Source organism: Chaetodon trifascialis, chromosome 12 (genome assembly GCF_039877785.1).
Source record: "Chaetodon trifascialis isolate fChaTrf1 chromosome 12, fChaTrf1.hap1, whole genome shotgun sequence".
Lineage (NCBI taxonomy): Eukaryota > Metazoa > Chordata > Actinopteri > Chaetodontiformes > Chaetodontidae > Chaetodon > Chaetodon trifascialis.
Window position 1 is genome coordinate 15263027 of NC_092067.1, and position 11432 is coordinate 15274458.

General features: G+C 41.2%; 1 protein-coding gene across 1 annotated transcript in view; it reads left to right on the forward strand.

The window, feature by feature from the left end:
* The window catches only part of grb14 (growth factor receptor-bound protein 14), a 31206-nt gene extending 20113 nt beyond the window's left edge, over window positions 1-11093 (forward strand). Inside the window, exons 4-15 of the mRNA XM_070975797.1 lie at window positions 2452-2608; window positions 4361-4482; window positions 4646-4720; window positions 4840-4977; window positions 6193-6303; window positions 6409-6504; window positions 6859-6921; window positions 8427-8543; window positions 8889-8958; window positions 9051-9138; window positions 9543-9636; window positions 9784-11093. Coding sequence (XP_070831898.1) covers window positions 2452-2608; window positions 4361-4482; window positions 4646-4720; window positions 4840-4977; window positions 6193-6303; window positions 6409-6504; window positions 6859-6921; window positions 8427-8543; window positions 8889-8958; window positions 9051-9138; window positions 9543-9636; window positions 9784-9930 — 1278 coding nt within the window. The 3' untranslated portion in view covers window positions 9931-11093. The remainder of the gene's footprint in view (window positions 1-2451; window positions 2609-4360; window positions 4483-4645; window positions 4721-4839; window positions 4978-6192; window positions 6304-6408; window positions 6505-6858; window positions 6922-8426; window positions 8544-8888; window positions 8959-9050; window positions 9139-9542; window positions 9637-9783) is intronic.
* Window positions 11094-11432: the final 339 nt, after the last annotated feature.

Consider the following 11432-nt stretch of genomic DNA (forward strand, 5'->3'; position numbering starts at 1 on the left):
TCTGTGCTAAGTAATGCAAACACAAAGTACATCTGTAATGCTAATGCACCAAAAAGGTTTCCTCACCCTCTGACAAACCCTACCCTGTTCCTGGTGAAATGCGATGCCTGAATGATTTGATTTGGCCAGCTCTCAGGAAGCCACTTCCTCACAGCAACTTAACCGAAGCCCAGGCTAGATGCAGTTATCAACAGTGCAGTGCAAGTGTAGCAAATACACTTTTTTTTTTTAAATCTGGCATTTGTTTATTTTAAATATGAATTTGCACTGTGGTGTCAAGTTCTCCACTGTTGCTGTCTTTGTCTCTGATTTGGTTCAGAAGTATTTTAGATACTTAACCTGCAGTGTTACGATGCAGCGTCATTGAAACACTGGCTGCTGGAGTAATCTGTTTAATGTAGGCCCTCGTCTTTGTTAGACATCCACAAACAAAGATATTTGTCTTGCAAGGCTCCTAGCAGGCTGATTAAACACTAAATGGTTTACACTGAGAGGTGATGTCATGGCTGGAGGCTCCCATTTGCTGATGGCTCCTTGAGGACTTAAACCTCAGCCCTGTCGGAGAGCTCTGACCTCCTTTCTCTCCACAAAAGGAATCAGCTTTAAAGTACTAATAGAACTCACTGAGAGAAAAGAGACAGTCATTTGGTCTTTACTTCCCCACCCCCCCAACCCCAGCTCCACCCCCCCAACCCCCACCGCTGCCCTGTACCTCCCTCTGTCAACTTTAGACCCAAGTTGACCCAACTAGCATTACATTTAACCAGCACCTTTGTAATTGCTCTGTGGGCTCTTGCAGGGTATTATGCTGGGAGCGCTGCTTGCCATGGGCGTGTGAATGTGAATAGAGAGGGGGGTTGGAGCCTTGTGACTCTCTCTCTCTCTCTCTCTCTCTCTCTCTCTCTCTCTCTCTCTCTCTCTCTCTCTCTCTCTCTCTCTCTCTCTCTCTCTCTCTCTCTCTCCAGCTCTCCCTCCCCTTAGCCCTTTTCAGACATGCAATACGTAACAATGCTGGCTTCATGTTTCATGTGTCTGTTAAAGTGATTGCATTTGTCATTCAGTCACAGGGAACTTTTATGTTTGTGTTCGTTTTGGCTTCACACAGATATGATGAGCACAGTGGCAGCAGGTGTGCAAGAGGCCATTGAAGCCTTTATTAATGACAGTCATGAGCATGAGGGATGCTCACCCCTGCTTCTCATAGACAAATACATTTTCACATCATTATTGTTATTGCATAAGAGCCACCAGTGCATAAGCACTGAGCAATGGGATGTTCGGTTGGGACTTTTATTCCTAATTCCTCACATTTCATGGATATTCATTTATTTATCCATGCAGTTGCCAAGAAGGACCACTGGAAATACATGGAGAGACTGTTGGTTAGGTTTTAGTTGTAAGAGAGTTGTGTTTTTTTAACCCTTTCCTCTGGTCACACCATGAGGGGAAAACAGTTTTATATCATTGATCTCATATGATAAGATTGATCTCCTCAACAACTTCAAATTGACTCTTTCGCAGTGTTTCCTAGTTTGTTAAATTGATTTTCTGTGTAAGAGATGAAGAATGAGATCATTTATGACAGTGATTTTAAAAGGCGATATAAGACATGCATATAATCCCCCTCTCTCTCTCTTTCACTCTCTTGTGGTCTCTCTCCCTCCCTCTCTCTCCCTCTGTCTCTCTCTGTCTCTCTCCCCCTCTCTCTCTCTCTCTGCTTAGTGATGGAGTAAGGTAGCTGGAGATTTGGTATCAAGTCCCAGCAATACAGATATGTGGAGTCAGGACAGCCCTGTGCTAAGAGGCAGTTTTGTCTAATTGCCTCCTTTCAGCTCGACTGCAGCACAGAGACAGAGAGGGAGGGAGAGAGAGAGAGAGAGAGAGAGAGAGAGAGAGAGAGAGAGAGAGAGAGAGAGAGAGAGAGAGAGAGAGAGAGAGAGAGAACGAAAGAAGAGAGAGAGGCTCGCTGCTTCCCAGCTGACACTCGCTGTGCTGTCTGATGTGTGTTTTTATGTTTCTTACAAAAAGCTCTTTTTTGCAATGCTGTGTACTCAGTCATGCATAGGCTACAGAGCTTGTCCAAACTCAGAACCCTGCTTGGCTCCAAACAGGGGGGTAAGTTCTACTTTCAGATGGATTCCTATGTCAAATGTTTGATGTCTCAATGTAGTTTTTGCACTATTACTAATGTCGTCCGTCCTCTTCACAAGCTTAATTCTGTGTATCCTGGAGCATGCTTTGAACATGTTCTCTACTTTTGAGTATTTTGTTGCTGTAATGGAGAGCGGGGGCTACCTGATAAATGTGTCCGATATTTTGCCTCACTTTTAATACAGTTCACTGCATTAGCTGGAGGCAAAAACAACACTCTGCTTGGACTCCTTGAAGGTCAAATGTATTCTATCTTGCTGAATAGTTGAAATGGCTGTTTATTCAGTGCTTCTGTTGCAGGTAATCAAAGTTTATAATGAAGATAACACTAGCAGAGCCGTAGAGGTTCCCAGTGACATCACTGCACGGGACATATGTCAGCTGTTTGTCTTGAAGAACCACTGCATTGATGACCATAGCTGGACTCTTTTTGAACACCTCTCCCACCTGGGAATAGGTAGGATTTTGTTTTCTTTATCTTTTTTAAATTTATGTCATTGTATTTTGTAGCATTCGTCTCAGTTTTTGCAATGAAACTTTAGCAAAATGAAGTTTTCTTTAAAGGGAAAATTTAAATCAATAAATCAAATAAATGATGAATTAAAAGATAATGTGCAGAGACAGTTCAGGTTAAGCACTGCTGGGCAAAATATGCATGTGGCACATTTGATTCTGACATATTTTGTGTATGTACTGATATCAATCATGTGACGGCAACATTGTTAGCCCTATGGGCGAGGTTTGCTTGGTTTTAATGGGAGGAGTGGTGGTAGGTTGATGTGCATGAGTGAAACAGAACACTGTCCTCTGTTAATAGCCAGTCACGTACAAGAAATGAGTGAAATATGAGGGGAGCTTGTGTTGATGGTGATTGTGTCTTAATCACTGTGAGGATCTTCCTTGTATAGATTATTATTTCTCATCCTGCTTTAGCAAAGAGGCATTGCAGCACATGTATGAAGACATTACACAATAGCTTCTATAGATTTTCCCTCACTTGTATGATTTTCACCCTTATTTCTATTGTCTGCGTGGCTTTTGTTGTGGAGAGGCAGCGGTGAGGTCTACATTTCAAAGCAGCATTACCTGCTGCTGATGATCTGATCCATTGTAATTGAAAGCACCAGCAGCTACTGATCTGACTGGTATTCTTTGAAAGCCATGCACCAATTTTATCTGAGGGCTTCCGTTTTATTATAGAACTGACTTGCTTTAGATGCTGTCAAAGAACATTTGAGTCGATGCACAGCATCAAATAATTTGCTGTTGGCTCTAACCGTTTTTGTAATACAAGCTGTGATATTAGTATTTGTGCATTAGAGGCACATTACCTCGATTTGCATCGAAGAATGGTGCATGAATGGCATAAAATACATTTCTTATTAAGCCAACAGTGAACACACATATTTGTCAATGATATATTAACACTGATCTGCAAGCAGAGAGTGTGACTGCATAAATGATTTCTCAGCTGCATCTTCACACTATTGCACACATTACATAATTCATCCATCTGTAGTGTTTCAGTCATCGATGTTATTTTTTTTAATGAAAACTACATATCATTGCTATCCAGTGAAAAGCATGCATTTAGATATTTGTTATTTTACTTTTTCAGATAATCTAATGGATAAAATGCTCATTTGTGGCGTGACAAAATACAGTATCTTGAGGCTCTGTTGGAGACACAGTGTTTTCACAGTATTTGGGCTGTAGTTTGCTTTTTTTGCACAATGCTCAGATTTCATATGGCTCTTTAAATGCTTGCTCAGTGAAATCATTTACAGAGCAGGGCATGTGTCGTTTTTCAGAATAGTTTTATCAGCCATGTAAACCACGTGTAGTTACTTACTGTCTGATGACTTCTTTGTTCTAATGTTGTTCGTAGATCGTCGTTCAGCGCTGCTTCACGTGGTTGTTTGAACACAAAAAAAGTTTCCTGTTAATTCAAAACTCATTTTAAGTTCTAGGAAATGATTAATGTTTATGTTGTACTGCTTGACTTGAGAGCCACGCTCTCATGCAGAGGTTACACATTGATGTAAGGTTAATAATCAAACTCGGAGTAAAGCAACTTAACATTTAAACTTGTGTCTTTGACTTTGGTTTGGCGTTGGAGCTGATTCTATTCAGTCTCCATCTTTCATCCAGAGAGCAGTACAAAACAGGTTAACCTGCCATTAATTTCCTGTCCTCCTGGTCTCACTAGAGAGAACCATTGAAGACCATGAGTCTGTTATGGAGGTGCTATCAGGCTGGGGAATGGACACAGACAGCCGGCTGTATTTTAGGAAGAATTATGCTAAATATGAATTCTTCAGGAAACCCCTGGTGAGTTTGTGATGATGGTGCTCTGTATATGGTGATGGGCTCATACACATCATTTTGCATTTGGTATATCGTCTCTTTAAACCAGTCCCATCTGTCTTCCCACCACTGTGTGGGATGAGGGGTTTACAGAGTATCGTAATAACTGATTTCGCTACATTTATAGGACTTTTTCCCGGATCACATGGTCTCCATATCCAGTGAAACCAATGGGATGGTGGATCACTCTCAGCTCATACAGGTATCAAGTTCTTTCTGTTTACAGGGCACTTCCTTTGTCCTTGAGTGCCAACTGTGAGGCTCTCAACTGCTGTCTAAACAACAACAATCGATGGACAAATATTTCTCTACCCAACACAGACCTTTCTCAACTCCAGCACCTGTCCAGAGATACATGGACACCTCCATGCCAAAGAGCAAAGCAGGAAGTCTTGGAAGAAGTTTTACTTTGTGTTGCGGAGGTCAGGGCTTTATTTCTCCAACAAGGGAACTTCCAAGGTCAGTAAAACAGAGTGACTCATCTACAGTGTGCTGTAAGCATTTTAGGAAATTCTAAAGCTATATAAAAAGCACATTACGCAACTAAACCTGTTGCATGCAATGCTATTTAATGGCTATTTAATGGCTAATTTAATGTGTAATTGCATTACATTGTTCTGTCATGCTCTTTCTTTGCTTGAATTAAATGCACCTCAGTTTACACAGTAAACATCCGGGATAGAAAAATTGCACGCCTCCAATTGGAAAATCCTATTCCTCTGTTTGTGTACTACAGGGTCACCGGTTCATCCTCTGTATATATCTCACTTAATGTTGTGAGAGGGCAGTGGAACAGGTTGAGCTTGATTTTCCTTAGGTCAGCTGGCATAGCAGCCAGGCAGTACTCTCAATGCTGCTGACAAGTGAAGCTTATACCTCGGCACCAGCCACGCCAACACAACCACTTCTCAACTGCTTTCATTTCCTACAACAGTAGACCTTTTGTTGTCGAGTGGAGGAAGGCTTTGGTCTGGCGCCCACTTTTACCCTTGCAGGTTTACCATTCATCTGTGGTCTTGGTCAAACACACTGCTAGTCAATCAGCACAGACGCTAACGGCTGCAGTATTACTTTATATAAGGAAGTGGGAATGGCACGTGATGTTAAAGCAGAACAATGGGCGTCTTTGTGTTTTTTTTCCTTGGAAATTTATCTTTGGCACAGTGTGGCTTTTGATAGTCTCAATGCAGCCACTATCAATATGTTTAAATTGATCCTTATCACGTCCATTACATGCATCCAGAATGACTGATAACCCTGCAGTTTGTCAATAAATATGCATTGTTTCATTTTAAGTGTGCTCCACCTTTGTCTTTCCGTCTCCCAAAAGATTTGACTGTAAGCATGATTTGACTCAAATATCTGATCTTTGAATGATCAAAGCATGTTCCATTCATTTCTTAAAGTAAATTACTTTCTTGTGCACAATTTTTTTTTGTTCCTCACCCCACATCATAAAATGCACCAGAGGCAAGACTCGCACGCACGCAGGCACGCACGCACGCACGCACGCACGCACGCACGCACGCACACACACACCTCAAATGCTGCTCCATCCCTCACATACAACAGATTTACAGACCTGTTGTGGAGACAAACATTGATCGAATGCTGCGTTAAAGTTCATATTTCTACTGCTCTTTTGTTTTATTGTGACTTTTCTTTGTTTCACAGGAACCAAGGCATCTCCAGTTCATTGCAGACTTCAGTGACAGTGATGTCTACACAGTGCTGTCAGCCAAAAAACTACATGGAGCACCTACAGATTATGGCCTCTGTGTCAAGGTACCATTGCTTTCTACAAATGCCAAAACCGTACACAAGGAAGACAAGGAGAGTATTGAGTATTGATTCCCAACACTTTTGTGTCCTTGTGACTTCCTTCTGCAGTCCACAAAGTGTAGTTCAGCCCGGGACTTGAAGCTGCTTTGTGCAGATGATGAGCAGACCAGGACCTGCTGGATCACAGCCATGCGCTTGTTAAAGGTTGGCCGATCACTAACGCCGGGTGATGTCTACGAGGAGGAATGCTGAGTCAGTGCTAGAATCAGATTTAGCTTTGGGAGCAGGTCAAGGAAAACTATTGAGTGATACTGGATTAGCACTCCTTCTCTATATAGAAGCAGCATGTGTTCATTGTCTGGATATCTGCTGGATACAGTTTAGAGCATTAGTCACTTTCCTTACAGGCTATAAATAATATACAGTAAAGCACAACAAACTGAATGATTTGTTCCTTTTCATCAGTACACCACCACAATACTGAAAGTATTTAAAAATGAACCTGTAATAAATATTTGGGAGGAGAATTTAAAATGCTGGCATGTGTTTGTATTTCAGTATGGGATGCAACTGTACCAAAACTTCATTCAGCCACACCAGAAGCAAAAAGCTTCACCAATGGTAAGCTGATGGTCTTATTTTTATGTCATGTAACTCACTCGCTCCTAGCCATAGTTGTCAGCTTTTCCTTGTAATTTCCGGCCCAAAAGCTCTGATAAACCCACTTTATATTATCTGCCAAGCAGCAAACAGCCGACTGATAGCGTTAGCAAATAGCTGAAGGACATGGTAGAGGATTTGGCAGCTAAAAAGCCAAATATTTTACTCGGGTTGGTTGAGACCAGAGCAAAGGTAAAAGGATAATGAATATTAGACTGACATTCATTACAAGGCCAGAAATGCAACTCCAAATTAATGCTCCTGTTGTTCCGTGTCTGCCGTGTGTGTTGTTAATGTTGGCTAACAAGTTTTCTATTATTTGCTATTAGAAAACTTGATAGCTATTAAAACTTTATAGGGTATTATGTCAATGTTGTGTTTCTCGCTTTTTCCACTGACCCTGGTGACCAAAAGGCAATTTTCACGTTGTAGATATGCTAGAGCTCACACAGACTAACAGCTATCAGTGTATTAATATAATTGCATAGGACAAATGAGGCACCTTCAGTGTGTTAATGTAGGTTTGGTGTCCCAGAATAGCCTCAGACTCTTCTGGGAGTATTTTCATGGCAGAGAACACAATCTATTTATGTCTTTTGGACATGTTCATGAACCCTCTGCTGTCTAAAAATACACAGTGATCAGCTGCTCTCAGATTTAACAACTCATCACCTCTCCTCTGCTGTCGGAGGGTCATATGTGACCAGCAGCCTCGCCAAGAGGATTATCTAGAAAGATAGGGGAGTACATGGATCTGCCAAATGCAGGGTCAGTTCAGGCTGCTGGATCCTCTGTGGTTTATTTCACAGATTTACCTAAACTTGCTGCCACAACATAGCTGCTTTATAGGAAAGTAAATAAAAGCTGTATTCGAATACAGTATTAAGTAACATATTTATAGCAATGATGGGTATGTTGACATCATTGGAATTTGAGCACAGTGGATAAGACGGACTTGAATGCCTCAGTCCTCCAAGTAAACACCGCTCACTTTGTTTTCACCATTCGTTTAAATTGTAAACTTAGTAGGTGGTATACTGTAGGAACGAATGTGGTAGTGTAAAAGCTTCTTCGTAATCCTGATAAAAAGAATTTTCTCAAGTGTGTGCAGTGAGCCACTCACTATATGGCAGCTTAGAGGACTAAAATGTGCCCATGTGTCACTCTTTTCAAAGCCACTCTAATCCCTTTTCAATGGAGTTTGGAATCATCTAGAAATGATGAAGATGGAGTCACGTTAGTCAGACACTAGATGGCAATACAATACCACAGGACAGCAAAAGTCAGTCCCTTCCACAGCATACGAAGGAAATCCAATGAAAAAAGAAAAACCTTTCGGTATTTACTAGAATACATGTTTTAAAGGATAGTTTTTAGAAAATAAAGCATAAAGTGTGATTTAAACAAAGAAAAAACTCATACAGTCAGTACAAAAATAACCTCTCGGTGTATGTGTGCAATTTCAGAGAAGCATCTCGGAGAACTCACTGGTGGCGATGGACTTTTCTGGCCAAAAGAGCCGTGTGATCGAGAACCCGTCTGAGGCGCTCTCTGTGGCTGTAGAGGAAGGCCTGTCATGGAGGGTGAGTCACGCTCAGAGGGTTTAGTTAGGTTAGGGAGCGAAAACAGCCACGTTTCTGTTGTCTCACCCAGGGAAAACAGGTACTCTTGACATTTTGATGAGCCTTTTCTAACTGAAATGGTGTTAAAAAGTGTGTGAGAGAGTCTCGGAACAAATTCTTGTAACCATGTCTTACAGTTTACAACCTCATTATATCTGTTATTAAGTGATGTAGTATTTCTGAAAAACATACAGTCTATATAAGCACCTCATACGTTATTACCTTGAGAAAGAGAGACTGGATGGATTAACGATGTGTTAGCATTACTCCAGCTATAATTGTGGCTGTGACTCATTTCTCCCGCAGAGGAAAAGCTGCCACCGCCTGAGCGGTCATGGAAGCCCCTCCACATCACAGAGCTCAGTGTCAAACATAGGTTTGTTGGACACGTGTGTATTATTTTGATTTGCTGCCTGCACGCAAGTGAAATAAATAATAAGTAATATATGGTCTGTATTTGTGCTCCAGCCCTCCATTTGACTCAGTCCTGGTTCCACGGCAAACTGTCTCGGGATGAGGCTCAGCGTCTCATCACTCAACATGGTCTAATCGATGGGTAAGCAGCCATAATACTTCTTTTTTTTTTTTTTTTTGATTCTTTGTTTTCATTTGGTGCATGATCCTAACAGTGAGGCGTTTTTTTCTGTATGTACTTTTATGAATGATAGTTATACTGTTAAAAAAGGGTAAATTCACTGTCATGTGTATTTAGGAAATATATGTCATATAGTAGTGCAACTGTGTGGTGGGTAGTTAATTGGAACTGCATTATGGCTGCATATTTTTTTCATCTGAAGGTATGTTTCTGTATTTATGTCAACATACTGGAAGTCTTTCCTGGTCCAAAACAGATCGGACAGGCGAGGCAGTCTCCGTTGAGTTCAGTCTAGATTGTAGGAAGTCTAATAACAAGCTAGAGGTGAGGACTTAGAGTTTAAAGGGCTTTCTTGTGGTTTTCAGAGTATTTCTTCTGAGGGACAGCCAAAGCAACCCGAAGACGTTTGTACTGTCACTGTGCCACATGCAGAAAATCAAACACTTTCAGATCTTACCTGTGAGTACAATCTTTTCTCTTTTTATTCATATTCCAAAAACTACTTCCACATTTGTTCAGTGAGTCACCTGCCTCTCCTGTGTGTCCCTCCTTTCTTGTGTATGAACGTGCATGTACACACCTGTATGTGGGCATCCTGCACTGCAGATGGATGATGAAGGCGAGGTCTTCTACAGCCTGGATGACGCTCACACGCGGTTCACTGACTTGATCCAGTTGGTGGAGTTTTACCAGCTAAACCGCGGGGTGCTGCCCTGCAAGCTCAAACACCACTGTGCCCGGATCACCCTGTGAACGAGGGACTCCAGAGACCCCAGAGGGCCCACATGCACCTTAACTCCGGGGCCTTTCTGGGCAAACACTCCCAGTGTTCTTGTGCCTTGAAGAAGAAAGATATACAGACTAACTGAACAGCCATGCTAACTGAAACCACTGTTATCTCCCTCTGTTGCCCACATTGTGGTACATGGTCCCCTGTTATTTTTCTTTTGGAGAAAAAGCTGAATTTGACTGTAGACTGTATAGTAACTGAGTACACGTGCTGAAGATGATGTGCAGTTTTGTCTGGTGAACATTATTCTTTGGCCCTATAATGTGCCCATATGTGATGGTAAATCCATTGTGCAAAGTCCATGAACCAAACAATGACTTCTTGTACTGTATATTGCAGAGCTGAATGTGTACTGCAAATATCTTGTGATTCTAACAACATGACACACATGACAGAAAGCTGCATACAGTAGCTGGAGTCTGAGCTTCACTGACACTGAAGTAAGTATACAGTCATTATATATAGCTGTCAGTGATGTTCTGGCAAAGCTAATGATGGTTGAATCCCAATAAGGGCATCAGTTTTTTTTTATTTGAAACCATCTTATGCTGGGAATTGTAGTACACAACACCTCTGTCCTGTTAGATTTGAGTAAAACTAAGCTATCTTACTTTTCATTGTGTCTCTAAGTATTCAGGTATTTTTTTAAGAAAATGATTGTTGTTTTGTATTTGAGAGATAAAATGACCTCTCAGGAAGTGTCACTGTGCATGACCTGTAAGCTAGACTGCTGTAGAAAGAAAAGAGAGGTGTTAACGTACAGGGGGAGAGATATGGCACACAACCTCACTAGCCTGCACTGTACATTCATTTTACATGTATGTGATTAAATGAAATGTTTCTATTACATGAAATTAGTTGTGAGCTCGCTCTAGAGCAGGAGCAGTGAAATGTATTTCGCTCAGTTTTAGATATAAGCCATGAAGATGGAAATCAGAAATACTGTGTGACTGATTTTGATCATATCTGAATTCATTGTATATTGAAATTTAGGTTTTTATATTCTCCAAAGATTCAGGTGTACAGCTTGCAAAACCTGGGTTGGTTGTATTTTGCTGTCATTGCCACTGCTATGGATATACAGTGTCATACTGTCTGTTTTCAAAAGGCCAATAATGCATCAGCTTTTAAAAAACAAGGTGTTTTAAATCAGAGACGTGGTCGAAATGACCATCTTCTGTTTAGTAGTTTCATTTTTCCCAGCTGGACAACAGTGCATTGAACAATGAATGTCATGGACTGCATAGTTTTATATGTATAAACAACGTCTGTTTGTAACGTGACTTTGTTTGAGTTATTGTCACATTTAACATTAAGCTGCAAGATAAACACATGTTACAGTTATATGTAAAAACTGCCAGCATTATGTTATTCATTCACGCTGTGGCTCAGCACGCAGTGCGGTAAGCTCTTAACTTAGACGCCCAGATGAGATCTGGGACAGTGTGAAGCAATCGCTCACGAG